Below are 15448 nucleotides of genomic sequence, written 5' to 3' on the forward strand. Positions count from 1 at the left end.
ACATTAAAATTGAACAAAATCTACATTTAGAGATTAAGAAAGGTTTCTTCCTGGGAGATAATCCTTAGGTTTTCCATCATTGTTGGACATGTCTAAACAGAAATTTAGGCATACATACTTTTTGTATAATAATAATATTACCCTCTGCTTGTCTATGGTTTAGGGTTAAAGAGCCCACATGGTTGAATCATATTTCTGATGGCTCAGTTCCTTTTTACCCAAAAGCCTCCTTAAAGGATACAAGATATTCCCCACAACACAAATTTATACTAGCAATGGCTGGCTGGCGATCAAGGAACCATAAACCCAAATGTAAGCTTTTAAGGTAGTGAGGAAAACCAAACAGCAGATTTCCTCCATCTGTGTTTGTACCATTTACACCCAAAAAGAAAAGGCAATCAGAGCAATCCTAATGCCTAGTCTCAAGCAAAAGCTGCTCACTACAAATTGAACCAACCTCGTCTAGACATCACGCAATAATAAACCACAACACAACATGGCACTTCGAGAGGGAGAGAAAAACACAAGAGTGAATTAACTGATGGTATATATTTAATCTAACATTGGCTATCAGATACCAGTCATTCCCCAAACACATCAAGTCACAAGGGCAGAATTTCCCGCAAGCTTAGGCGATATCACAAGCTGTTGTTTTCACTACAGGGTAAAACAAAGACATCATGAACAAAAGCCATAGGACATGACAGTTGAATAATTAAAGCAGCTAAATTGAAGACAATTAATAATCATACCTCTGCATCATCTCCCGCACCAGATCTGCCAGTGGAGTCCCTCATGGAATCTTCTGTTGCAATAAAGAGTATCATATTAGATTGCATTATTCATGAAAACTCGAAAACTGCAACCTGATTGTAGAGGATTTCTGCATCTACACTTCAAAATAGAGTATCTTGCTACATTTAGATATGTAATTGGTCATGCTGCAGTTTTTACATGGTCAAAAGTCTATCTGAAATATTAACTTGATGTAAAAGCCTCTTTATACTTTTAATGCATGCATCAGGACACATTTCTGGGAATAGACTTCACCACAATAGCTTCTTCCCATTTATATCTTTACACAGAAAAAGCACCGACATTCATTTCATCCACCTATAACAAAAGCCAAGTGTTTTCCTTTGTTCCTTCTCAACCAAATTGGTAGAACAGTCATGTATCTAACACTGATAACAAAAAAAATAAATTCTGACGTGATTTTTATTATGACATGCATGACTATGAAAGTGGATACTTCAAGGTTGTATTACAAAAAAAAAAAGAAATCTATGTTACAACATTTTTTATTTCAGTGTCTTACATTTTAACGTCCTTAATATAATCACGAGAATCACAACAAAACATCCACTAACATGCAGTTTTAATTATTTATTACAACAACAATGGGTGCAAGACAGGAAAACAGTTCCAATAGCAGCACATTTTGAACTCCTTTTAACACATTCAAGCCCTGAACTTGAACAAGTCCACAACTAAAATGATGGGAACAAGTAATACCCTCTTCTGCATTCTACAATAAACATTAAAATTTTGCAACTATCTTGGCCTGCTCAGAGTTTCAACCTCATTGAAAGTCAACCATATAGCATTGATTTTCATAATCATTGTCTTCTACGGTTAAAAAGCAAAATAATAATTAGAAGAAATAAAAAACAATTTAGGATATCAACACATCATATTGAAACTCTCATGAGCTCTGTGTAAATATCTAAAGAGGTAAACTTTATACAGTAAAACCTCTATAAATTAATATCCGTGAGACTATGAAAATTTATTAATTAATCGAGATATTATTTAATTGATAAATTAATAATTTATTAATTTATCAAGGTATTCTTTATTTTTTTTTCCCAAAACATTAAACTTAATACATGTATTGTGTATTGTGATTATACAAATATTACTTAATTACCGAATTATGATATATCATTATTTTAGGAATACTTAATTAATATACTTCACGAACATTAAGTCAAGCAAAAACATCTATAAAAAAAACATATAGTATCACAAACGGTAAAACTAAACACAATGACTTATCATCTCAAAGGTATAAAGAAATCAACAATGATAGATGAAATGCATAAAGCATTGTATAAGCACAGCATAGAAAATTCAAATTGCACCTAAAAGCAATTGCAACAGTAAGTGTCAGAAAAGTTTAACTTGTAAGTGGGCCGAGCAACAATATCAAATACGATCAAGAGGTCATCAGAGTATTTATCAGCCAAAATTGAAAAAGGTGATGCCAAACGATACAAAACTAGAAAATTCACTGAGCTAGATAAGGTTCTCTACGAGTGATTTGTTCAATACCAAAAAAAGTTAAGAGATGAGGTCCAAAGAAACATCAAATTAAAGAAAAACAAGTAACATTGGAGTCATATTTTACAAAAGCCTCCTAATTGAGTTATGTATATATATAATTTTGATGTATAATGAGATTATTAATTTATATATCAAGTGGGACTTATATGTTTTTTATAAATGTATTATCTTATAAATTTAATGAATTATTAATTTACCACATTGGTCCCAAGCCGGGACCGGTCAAAACTATTATTTAATCAAGGTTATTAATTTATCGAATATTAATTTATAGAGGTTTTACTGTATGTCAGCATACAAGATTTAGGTGACTTCTAAAGTAATCAGAAACACACACACACATACACACACACACACACACACACACACACCGGGACATACATACAAAGATATGAATACATATACATATATAATTTACCTATTTATTAATTTTATGGCTGCTGCTTTTATTCATTTTTTGCTATAACTACTTTCTGTAAATACCTTTTTATATGCAGTTCTCCGCTCCTACTGCATGAATAGTCTCCAGTTCTAAACAAATTTACACAAAATCTGTAAATAACTACATTCTAATAATTATAACACAAAAAACATAACTAAATTATTGTTAAGGTATTATTAGTTTGTACATACTAATAAATGCCACTAAAATTCTTACACAAACTCTCCTATCTTTTCATGTGTGGGAATCAGAGAGTAAGCAAGTGAAGCTACTCAAGAGACTGACATTTAATAACTTTACAATCAAGTTTGAGCTCTAGTACTTTGAGTAACCATTTGAGTTCCAGTCAAGTAAATGCCACTTAAATTGAGGTTCCATTTTTTTTCTGTAGATTCTTTTGAACGTACATTTCTATTGCATACATAGTCTAGACAATTTACATAAACTCTGTAAAATAACTAAATACTAATAATTAAACACAAAGAACATAATTAAAACATTGGTCATATAGTGTAGTTTGCACATGCTAGTAAATGCCACTAAAATTCTTATAATATATCTTGTACCTTTTTCATATGTGGGAATCACAGAGTAAGCAAGTTAAGCTACTCGTGAGACTCAATTAATACTTGAACGCTAAATTACTGTAAAGCCAAGTTCGAGCTCTAGTAGTTCAAGTAACTAATCAAGTTGAGGTTGAGCAGAGGGGAAGCCAGGAGGGCTGACAGGGGCCCTGGGCCTCCCTTGGCTTAGGAGATCTTACCATGAGATATACACCTTTTCTCAAATAAAAAAATGGTAAATAGGAAGTGCCCCCTCCCCAAACTTTATAATACTTAGTATGGCAGCTTTCACAATCTGATGACACTTTAAGTAGTGGACCTAATTACTAATTGATTTTCTTCAGCTCTTATTGAAGTTAATGATCAAACAAGCACTTTGACACAAATTATTGTGTCAAGTAATATGAATTATACTGATAAAAGAAAATATAATAAAGAAAATTAGATGGCTATATTTTGCATACAAAAACAATTGTGCATGAACAGACATGAATCACTTTGTTCCTTCCCAGGGTAAAGTTTTTACTTACCTCTGTCTTCAATATACCATGAAATTTCAAAAAAAAAAAAAACCAAACAATTGTGCATGTACCTTTACTTTTATTTTTTTTCTTTTATTTCCTATTACCCACTTAGTGTTTTAAAAGTTGTGACTTCTATTCTATTTTTAAGAGAAATTATATATTTTTAGATTTAGTCATTTCATTTTTTATGTATATAATATGGTTTATGATGCTTGAAATTTTGTATTTTTTTATTTATTAAACAATTTATATTTTTCATGCAACTTCATTCTTATTTCATTTGAATTTTGTACTCTAAAGTTTCTAACAAGCCCCATGACAAAGTTCCTGGCTTTGCCTTGACTATGAGCATTTTAATACTTGACATAAGTAAGTAGGTTGTGAGTTAAGATAAGCTTTCATTTTTTTTTGTAGTCAATTTACAATATATATCATATATAATATGCACAATCAATAAAATATAATATTATTATCTAATATTACAATTTAACCCTGACTATAAAATAATCAAGCCTAATCGAGTTAAAGTCAAGTAGTATCAACTTTTTGAGTTGAGACCAAGCATGAAATAATTCAGCTCAAGTATCCAGTTCTCAGTTGAGCTCAAGTTCAAGTTTCATTCTGTGTTGAGACTAATTAAAGCTCAAAAATGAGGTGGTCAGGATTCTAAAATATAGATCTTACCAACTTGATGCCTCTATGCATAATCAAGGCAATTTGGTATGATTGACTTTCAATTTTGAAATTATACCCCCTTTTAAATCATCATCCTTAAATCTCTCATCTATCCTGATGATCTAAAGTCTGAACAAATACATATGCAAAAACCAAAATTTTTTAGGGAAAAAAAGTTATCTAATGCATCTTGACTCTTAGGTCTCCAATTAGCAATAAAAACCTTTAACATCAAATGATTTAAGACTAAATGCTCTAATTAGGATATAGCTTTTTCAAAATAATAGGTTACACCCTCGATTAGGGCTGTGCAAGAAAATTGAGAAAACCATATTCGATCGGTTTGGATCCGTTTTTAACATAAAACAATTTGTTTCAGTTTTCCCATATAGATTTCTGGGGCATTCGGTTCAGTTTAGGATACTATGCGTAGATACCCGAATTACTGTAATTGAACTGATTACAATTAATAGTAGCGAGCACAAGAATTACCATAAACCCCACCTATTTTCACAATCTTCAAAGTTCAAACTTCGGAATACAATACAGCTGATCTCATTCCAAATTATCAAAATCCCATTTGACCAAGTGACATTGTGTGCCTGATGTGAGAACTTGCCCAAGTTATGGGGGAAAAAGGAACTTTGATCATTTCAAGACAGCTCTAGCATCTCTAGGCTTTGCTTTGTAGGAAGGATGGAACAGGGGAAAGATGGAAAACCTTTTACTCCAATGGTTAGGTTCTATGACCACTTTCCTACTTTTTAGCCATCGTATTAAAACTTTTTTCCTCATATTCTTTCTCCTTTCTTTCTGTGCAGTTTCCTATAAGATTTCAATACCTTCTCACCAGCCAAATATTAATCATGGCTTCCTTCTCCTTTAACACAATCATGATATTGTTAACCGATTCAACCATCCAAGACAAATTATCTTTTATCTTCTCTATTTCATCCAGATCTGAGATCAAATCTAAGATTTAAGATCTCAAACATAAGATCTTAAATTTTGGATGTTGGTTGAAGTAAATACTAATAAACTTTAGTCTGGTATAAGACAGAGTAGTGAATCTGGTGTTTCAAGTACAAGTTCTTAAGGTTTATTGGTTGGTGTGTAATTGGAAGTAATGGCATGTCAATTGGAAAACCTGAAAACCTAAGTTGAGAAAACTGAGTTATTCAGTTTCGGGTAAGATCAGTTTTTCTTCCCAGTTGATTCTGTCTCAGTTTCTTATTAGAAATTTAAGAGGTTGATGTACCAGAAACACATACACCTCTACCCTTGATTTAAAAAATTTTATCCTGATTAGGGCAATTAGCAAATACTTTAATGTTAGTAAAAGAAAAAGAAATCAGACATATACAGAAATAATATTGGTGAAAGAGTTGTCAGATAACATAAATGAAGGATATCATCAACTAAAGCAAATCATGTGAATGCATATAGAAACAAGTCCTTGTCAAAGAAGTGTCATAAAGGTAAAACAAAAAGTGTTATCTAATCAGATATGTTACTATGAATACCAGACTCCAGGGTGTTTTTTTTTTTTTACTTTAATAAAAAAAAGACTCCAGGTTCAATGGGGAAACACAAAACCTGTTTAAGCACTGTTGCTCACTCTCTCAGCATGTTTACAAGTGCAATGGAAAGAGATATCAATCATGTAGTTAGCCTGCAGCATGGTACACCTAATTGATTCTAGATATCTTGAAAAATATATTATTGTGTAGCTAGTCTGTAGCATGAGCCACCTAATTCATTCTCAGTATCAGTTATAAGCTAATTATTTTAACTGGAAAAGGTTATTATCTCCTTAATTAATAGGAAACATGAAAGCCTCAAAAGACAAACAAAACATAACCTAACATCCCCTGAGGTAGGAAAGATGAAGTTTTTGAGCACTTTAAGAAACATGGAAAGAAATGGTACTCGTAAAACGGTAGCCAACAGCCCAACAGTTTTTAGCTGGATAAAAACATACTGAACCATCTACTAACTAGTCCATTACTTAAAGGGAAATTTTATAATTTAACTTTTTAACTGCATGAAAAAGTCCAGAAAGAATTATAATAATGACCTGGATCCTCTGTGATGTCAGAAGTCCAAAGGGTGAGGTTGTCCCTTAGAAGCTGCATAATTAAGGTGCTGTCTTTGTAAGACTCCTCACTGAGGGTGTCAAGCTCTGCTATAGCTTCATCAAAAGCTTGCTTGGCAAGATGGCAGGCCCTGATAGTGAAAATAGAAAAGAGAAAGAAAAAACAGTTATGTCAAAGAAGATGAAAGAACAAGATTCTAAATGGAATACATCCTATGTAGCAACTCCAACAAACCTCTCAGGAGTATTCATAATCTCATAATAGAAGACTGAGAAATTCAAGGCTAAACCCAAACGGATAGGATGTGTAGGAGGCAACTCAGCCTCTGCAGTAGCGGTAGCTGTCTGTAGAAAAAATGAAATGGGCATATGACACAGCATTTAATGACATTGATATCTTAGCTGAAGAAGACATATTAAGTTCAATCTAATATAATAGATACTCCCACTTAGCCCACCAAAATAAATAAAACACACTGCATAGTTTGGTTGCCCTCTCGTATTGATTAAGTTCCACTTTATACACTATATAGTCAATTTTATTCCACTAAAAAAATCAACAAGCAAATAAATAACTGCATAGTTTATTTGCCTTCTAAAATAGATTAAAAGCCATAAAAAAGAGAAGGGAGTGATACATGCAATGGATGGGTCCACGCAATCCTCAGCACATAAAAAAGGGACATTGTGAGTGGCCATCCATTTTGAGCATGAAAATAAGAAAATAATATTATCCAAAGGAGAAACATATAGAGAGAAACAGATGTATAAAAGCAAATAAGCATCATCTGGAGAAAATATTAACAAATCAAAAAGAAAAATTCTTTCCTCTCCATTAAAATGTTTAAAGCTAGTAAGGAGGTGTTAATCCCCATCCTTCCCTTTCCTTCTCCCTTCCCTTGATCCAAACAAATACAGTGTCAATAACCAAAGTAAGTACTTCCATAACCAAAGCCATATCTCAACTGGCTAGGATAAGAACATGATCAGAAAGAAATGTACAATCTTCCAAAACCCTTTATGTTAACCAAGTGTAGGACCCAGAAATTCCCATGCTAATGGGTCTCAAGTAATCAAAACAAAACACAAAATATCTAAATATTGTCGATTTTCAATTTCCAAGGATACATAAAAAAGAAAAACATCAATTCAAGTTTAAGCTGGATCACAACATATGGCCAAAATCAATAAACTTCCACCTAATTTTGCTAATACAATACAAAAAGAATCCACAGAGACAATGCCCCACCCTTACCAATAAAGCAAAGGCTCACGGGCCCAACCTGGGCATCAAACTTTTCAAATTAACTTTATGGCAGATAATAAGTCAAGCATACAAGATACCCAAATTTTAAGCAAGGATACAAAAAGTAGTGGTCTTATTGCTTATATAAGTTGGAGAAAAATACCATGGTATATACAAGACCATGGTCATTATTTGTCTTAATATGTAAAAATGGTTACTAAAATTAGTTTAAAATGAATAATTTATTAGATACCTCATATGCCTTCATAGAATGATCAGCAGCCTCTTTCTTCTCATTGCCTGCTTTGAATTCAGCAAGATAACGATAATAATCTGCTTTCCTGCAATTGCCAAGGGTAAAAAGTAAAATAAAACAATAAAAACTAAATATGTTTGCTTCTAAGCAGTCAAAAGTGATGCTCAGATACAACATCATACATCTTATAGAAGAAGACAGTTGATTCACCAGCAGATGCTGAAGGGATGAGATGTTCATCAATCACAGTCATAATATCATTACAGATGCTTGAGAGCTCAGATTCAACCTTGTGCCTGTACTCCTTGATCCGCTTTGCATTCACCTCATTTCCTTTAGCATCTTCCTTTTGCTCTATAGAGGAAAGAATCCTCCATGAAGCTCTCCGAGCACCAATCACATTCTTGTACCCAACAGACAGCAAGTTCCTCTCTTCCACTGTCAATTCAACATCAAGCTTTGCCACGTTCTTCATAGCCTCCACCATCTCTGTCAAATTTAAAAAGAGAGAAAGAGATAGAACCTAGGTAAAGCTTTCCATTTTGGATCAACAAGACAAGAATTCCAAACCAAAATATAGACATTAAACGTTAAAAGATCGATGTTAATTCATAATAAAGTATACTACACAGAGGAAATTCAGAAAAATAACTTCAGTTGGGTTGGGAACCTAAACTTATAGGATTTTAATTTTGTAAAAAGAAATTATCAGTGAACTTCCAAAATAAGTCGACAATTTCACTCCTCTAGCCTTAAATTTTTAAACACTCAAATAATTCCATTGTCCAAAACTAGTCAGCACAAATAAAAATTAAACATAAAAGACCAAAAAAAATAACAATTAAAAATAAAGGACCAGATAAACTCTTCCCATAGATTTTTAAAAAGAGAAAGAGTCGGTAAATTTACACAATTATGACTAAATCTAGTGGACAGCAAAAGCAACATCAAATTCAGCATATTTTTTCTAATCAGCAAGCACAGGGGAACGAAATTGAGCTCGAAACGAGTAGAAAATAAGAGAAAAATGTACATAAAAATTCAACGCAAACAAAAAACGAAGAGTTATCACCATCGTAGCGCTCAGCCTGTTCGGCGAGCTTGGCGACGTAGACGAAATTCTCGCGCTCTTTAGAAGAAGCCATAGCTGATCTCACGCAAATAGCACACCAATTATTTAGGGTTTTATATTGAGAGGATTCTGCTGTTGCAAATCTATGCCGTAGGAGAGATTCTCTCACTCGCTTTCTTTGTCTACTCTTTTGCACCTTAATAATTTCGCTCGTCCAATGAGGACCCAAATTCGGACAGCGGACTTGGGTTGGTTGAGAGTCAGCAGTCCAGACAAAAGTCCTTATTTACTTGGGCCAATCAGAACGTGCCACGCTCCCGTTTGGTGTCACGCGGCATCAAAATCCTTCGCTGTTTTTTTGTCTTCCGCCGTTATATAATGGCCGGCCGTAACTAGTACCTTGCCTATTTCTAGTCCTCCTTTACCACCGACCTTGTCCTCTGGGTTTTTGATCACGAACAAGCAATTTAGGAATGCATTTATCTTTTCTGATCCCAAAATATACGAGTAAATATTCAACTACTTGTATGTGCGTATGTTAACCCAAAAAACACTTAGAAGGAGTGCAATATAAGCCCAAAAATAAATAGAGTGTGAATGCTCTCTAGAAGATAGCAAGTTGTTTTTCATAAATTTTTGAAAATTTTAATCATTTCAATTATTAAATCCATTGAATATTATCATTTAATTCCATTAACCTGATATTCTTTTTTTATTTATTCATTTTTCTTTTTAGTTTGTACTATTATAAAGTATTTTGAAAAATAATAAAACATAGTTAAATTATATAATTAGTTTTTGTACTCTATCAATCAAAGTGGTGGAGTCAATTCTTATACAATAATTTACAAAAATTAAATTCATATGCTTTTCAAAATTGACAATTTCAATTCAATCATTAAGGAGTTGAATTTTTTTCTGTTAATTATATTGACATGGTATTTTATTGTGCTATTATGACATAGTTTTTTGTTAATGTGACATTGCATCTGATAATGAGACACTAATAATATGACATTTAAAATTGATGTAATAATTACGCTCAGATAAAATTGATCAAGTAAATACATAGATTTTAAATGATGATTGATGTTAATGTGACATCATTACGTTGTTGACGTGATATTTTTGCAATTTACACATAATGAATATTAATTTTTGATAATAATTAGACATTCAAAAATAAGAAACTAAATCATGCATTATAATATTTACATACTACATTGGAGCATTTGGACAACCAATAGTGATAAATATATAATTTCTTATTAAAAAAGTTTGATTCGATTTTTTTCATTTTTCCGTTTATCATATTAGACATAATAGAGTATTAAAAAATTAAGATAACTTGAAATCATTACAATCAACCAAAGATAAGTCGCTCAATCTATGATTAAGTTTTTTAAAAAATAAATTTATAATTCTTGTATACTTATCATGTATTTTGATGTAATCTCATATTAATCATATTTTCTTATACAACAGACTTGCCCAGAAGTTCAGAATGGATGCCAAGTTATAGAACTATCCATCATCACAAATTCAACTCTCTCTCATATTTCTCCTATGCCAAAGCACCATTCGGTCGATAATATTAAATTACTTTACTAAAAATTTCCCTTCATACACCTTCTCCTGTGGCTAACAAGTAAAATTGGGGACACCATTAATCATAAATCCCATCATATTTTTCAAAAAAATCTCAACTATTAGCATAAACTTGTTAACACCTTTAACCTTAAGATTTCTTTCCTACATCCAAAAGATAAGATTCTCACAAAACCTAGATTGCAAAGTTTTTGATCCTACGTCCAGTGAGAGTCGAAGAAGGCGGCACATCAGCTGGCAAATTTTGCTTTATCAGGTTCGGGTTTTCATGTTATTATGGAAGATTGCACTCCGTGTATTGAAATGAAAGTATTATGGTTGTTGATAAAAATTATTCGTATCAATAAGATGAAAGCCTTTCCCTTCTCCTGGATAAACGTAAACGTAATATAATTTAATTTCCTTTTTTTTTTAAAAAAAAAAACAAGGAATTTAAGCAAGAAAGAAAAGCAAAAGACGTAGTAACAAATTCAAACTGCATCAGAGTTTCTGGAAACGAGGCTGTTTGTTCTATCAAGCTGCTTCTTCCAACACTGGTGCTTACAACACTGACACGGACTCTTCTTCTTCTGCTTCCTCCCACTCAACATCTCTCCTTCAACAACATTTTCCTCTTCGATCCTGTCCTCAGCGCTCCCCTCTGCACTCTCATTTACTGCTTCATTGCTCTGATTCTTCTCTGAAGAATCCATCCATTCTTTGTCCTTTGTCTTTCTCCACAACTCTTTCATTGTCTCCCTGACTTGGCAATTCCTTTCCTCATGCGACCCCTCACAGAAATCACATTTCAAATCCTTTTTCCTTGATATCTTGATGCTTTTCAATTGCTCAAAAGCAATAGCAAGCCTTAACGCCTCCACCAAAGAATCAGGTTTCTGGGGAACTATCCAATCCTGGAAATCCTCCCTCAATCCATCAACGAAAATCTCTTTAAGCAAATTTTCTGGGATCCCATGATCAGGCCATCTCTGCAAACTCCATTGCAGTCTCAGAAAATATGACCGCACACGCTCCTCACTGCCTTGATTAATCATCATAAGTTCATGCCTCAACTGCTCTGTCACTTGGGTTTTATGGTATGCCTGCAGAAAGGAAGACTTTATTTCTTCCCAACGAAGTGAGGGGTATGGCTCTATGTTAAGATCATACCAAAGCCCAGCCTCATTCTCAAGAGTGACTGGGAAGATCCTCATCATCATATCAACAGAAGATACGTTATTTGCACGGCAAACTTTGGCAAACCTGCTTAAATGGGTCACCGGGCAGTCACTGGGACTACCATGAAAGATAGGCAATGGGGCAATGTTAATATATGAAGTAGCCTCAATAAGATTGGATCGTGACCAAATAGCAGAATTTGAGACTGAATTCAAAGACGCTGCTGCACTTAAACCATTGCCTCTGAGCAATGTTTTGGGGGCATTGGGCGCATTAGTCATGGATTCAGACTGAAAGTCAGAAGCATCAACATCATCATAGTCATTCTCATTCCTCGGTTGTTCCAAGTCATCTCCATTTGATTCATCGGGAGAATGAGACAGAGAAGTATTGTCAACATAATTATCATCACTATAATAATAATTCACGTAGGGGATTTTGCGGTGATGTTTGCTGCGAGTGGCGGATGATTCAGCGGAGAATTGGGGTGATGAAGGTGCATTTCTTGTTCTACGAGTCATCATTGGTTTTGTTTGGAATGGAAACGCCGGTTTTGGAAACAAAAAATAAAAGAAAAAACTGCCTGTTCTAGTTGGTTACCGTTTAGATTTAGACATTTTATTTGCCAAGGAGGCAACGTGTAATTGTGACGTTTTGCTGGTGGCCTGTATTTATTTGGCCCTAACAAAACACTATCAGCATCAATTTCACCCAATAAAAGAAAAAAAAAACACTATTTTATAACCATTTATTGAAGAACTTAGGAAAGATCAATGTTGCAAATTGAATAGGTGAAATTAAACATACAAAATAACAAAATAAATTCACAAATATGGGGAATGTATGAATAGAATATAGATTAATAGGGAATGACATTCCCTTTAATCTTTGTAATTACTTTACAATGGGAAGACTTTCCCATGTCTAATTTGCAAACCAAACCATGTAATCACATTACACCCAATTAAAATAAATGGAAATTTCTCTACTTACACCATAGCAAACGTCTCCTTATGGTCTAGTTGAGACCATTTGAATATCTTTCTTCAGGACTGTATCAGGAATTGTACATCGTAAGTGGATACCAAAATCGCATTTTTCACAGTGGTAAACCCAGAGTCGATCTGGTACATCCTGGCCACAAACATCACAAACGAAGGCTTCAATATTCTCCTTGATGCACGAGAAGGAATAGTAGAGGGTAAGCAAATGTTGGTGATCTTTATGATTTATGGTTTTGGGCAGTTTAGCACATCCAACATGGAGATCAAATTGGCATGTGGAGCAATGGTAGTCAAAACCAGTGCCATAGTCATGGCAAGCACTACAAATGAAAATGTTCCTACTATAATTGTCAGGAGGGGCGCAGAGAAGTTTGAGAGAGTGGGGAGGGTGGGATTTGTGTTGCAGCACCAAATTCAATTCGAAGCATGACTTATGAAGAATGAAATCGCAGTCAGACTTGCTGCACATGAAAGTTGAACCTATGACTTCAAGGCCGCAACCAGAGCAAATGAGTTCTTCCTCTGCTTTTATTTGATCGATAGGTCGCAGAGGATGGCAGTGGCTGAAATGATTCACGCATGGACGCAATGGGGAATAGTTGCGGTGCTTAGGCATCGTCAGGAAAACTTTTGTCCAAGGGTAACCATAACTCCCAACTTTCAGTTGAAATATATACATGGGAATGCAACTATTCCTTAATTGTCACCAAAGCCTCCATGTGTTGGTTATGTTTGGAATCAAAAAAAGAGAAAATGGAATTCTTTTCATTGAAGAATAGTGGAATTCTTTTCATTTTAGTATATATTCCTTGATTGCTCATCACTTGGAATCAGTTTTACATTTTCATTTATTCTAGTTTAGATGATGAATCTGGATTAGGAGCATCAATATTCAAAGCCATGTTAAGGTCTGACACCATCAAAATCAAATACACATCCCTTGTTTCATAATGTCTCTCTAGGCCATAGCCCAGTCATTCTCTCCTTTTCACCCTCAAATTGCAACTGCCAATTAGTGACTTGGCAAAAAAGGGTTAGTAATTTGAACAGTTTTGCTTCTTTTAATTTCACAAAAACAGCCCAGATTGCAGACATTGATTTCAAACACAAACAAGAAAGCCAATCCCAGGCGGATCTGATATAAAACAAATTCAAACATGCCCGCAGACACTCAAAAAAATGTGGGTCGAAACCAGGCCCCCTCATCAAAGCCGCCCAGAAAGGGGGTTCAGAGGGAGCAGACATGTTGACCCATCGGAGGATTCAATTTCTGTGCACATTACCATGCTTCCTTCATTGTTTGTTCCAGAGCATCGGCTTATTGTACACAGATTTTTTCTTCTCAAATCTACTACAGCCACAACCAATTGAATGAATGAATTCTTGTCAAAAAAATTAAAACCCCGACCAGCAGTGACTAAGAAAAAGAGAACTTGACATCAGCTTTTCTTTCTTCTTTAAAGAGCGAGAACTCCCCATGGGAGCAGGGCAGCAGCAGACAAATCTTAAGCACATATATATAGAAAAAAGAGGGCTGCCAATGCTAGGGTTTTTCTTCTTCACCAAATGACAAAAATAACCCAATTCAATAGTAAATTCCTGCAACCCCAAAACCTAAGCTTTGGGCCACTAGGACACTCTTATTTGAGGTGCAATTTGTTCATGAATCATATAATGTTATTCTTTTTATAAAAATAAATATTAATTTAGCTATTTTAATAAAATTAAAGACTTTTTTCTTTTAATAAACTTGTTAAAGATTAACATTTAATTGATAAAAAAACCTTTAAAATTTTGATGCCTATTATTTTAAATACATTACATTTTACTAAACATATATATATGTACCTAAAAATTCACATATTTGATTTTTTAATAAAAGAAAATATTTTTCATTCAAAGTTTTTAAAAACATGTATTAAATGGTATTTTAATTGTAACTCAATATGATATGTTTTATTATAACTCAAATAATAGATATAGCGAGGTTGAAGTTTGGTCGTCAAATTAGAATAACAGATACTTCGATTAAATTTTTAAATGATTAAATTATTGATTTAATTTTTTTCATTGTGTTTGATAATTTATTTTAAAAATTAATTAATAGAAGATTTTCAAAAATAGTTTTAAAAATTCTCAGTGACTAAAAACTTAATGTATTTAGTCAATTAATTTTTTTAAAAAATTTGTTATTTAATTACAGTAATATTATGTTCTTTTCTAATCACTTATTCCTTCTTTTTTTAAAAAAAAATTCACCAAAGAAAATAATTATAAAATTCTATTTCTCTTCTACAGAAATTCCAATAAAAAGTTGACTAATATTATAATTTCCAATAGCATACCAAACAATTTTTATATTATAACTTCATTGCTTAAAATTTTTAAAATTTAGTACTAATTTTTCAATGTAAAACGTTTTAAATTAAGTATTTAAATTTTTCAAAAAATAAAGGATG

The 15448-nt window shown here is 33.2% G+C and overlaps 1 protein-coding gene, 1 non-coding gene and 1 pseudogene across 5 annotated transcripts; all 3 read right to left on the bottom strand.

The window, feature by feature from the left end:
* Nucleotides 1-296: 296 nt before the first annotated feature.
* Nucleotides 297-9653, bottom strand: LOC18612046 (14-3-3-like protein B). Of its 4 annotated transcripts, none has more exons than XR_016024714.1 (8): nt 9220-9653; nt 8330-8636; nt 8145-8232; nt 6881-6990; nt 6628-6776; nt 2830-2877; nt 753-805; nt 297-645 (listed from the first exon to the last, which is right to left on the bottom strand). XR_016024714.1 is itself a non-coding variant. In XM_007048624.3 (7 exons), exons 1-7 carry the CDS (start codon nt 9290-9292, stop codon nt 598-600), a joined length of 828 nt encoding a protein of 275 aa, XP_007048686.1. In that variant the 5' UTR covers nt 9293-9652; the 3' UTR covers nt 297-597. The 4 variants fall into 4 exon arrangements, 2 of the variants coding, with proteins under 2 accessions (XP_007048686.1, XP_007048685.1); XR_001928330.2 differs by having other exon boundaries at nt 297-657; XM_007048624.3 differs by lacking the exon at nt 2830-2877 and having other exon boundaries at nt 9220-9652.
* A 3147-nt stretch (nt 9654-12800) lies between these two features.
* On the bottom strand, nt 12801-14505 carry LOC18612048 (protein VACUOLELESS GAMETOPHYTES pseudogene; annotated as a pseudogene).
* Nucleotides 14167-14288, bottom strand: LOC148764511 (small nucleolar RNA snoR100). The gene has a single exon (XR_016024332.1). It is a non-coding gene; the product is annotated as a small nucleolar RNA snoR100 (small nucleolar RNA).
* Nucleotides 14506-15448: the final 943 nt, after the last annotated feature.

Source organism: Theobroma cacao, chromosome 1, assembly GCF_053813885.1.
Source record: "Theobroma cacao isolate CCN51 chromosome 1, ASM5381388v1, whole genome shotgun sequence".
NCBI classification, from domain to species: Eukaryota; Viridiplantae; Streptophyta; class Magnoliopsida; order Malvales; family Malvaceae; genus Theobroma; species Theobroma cacao.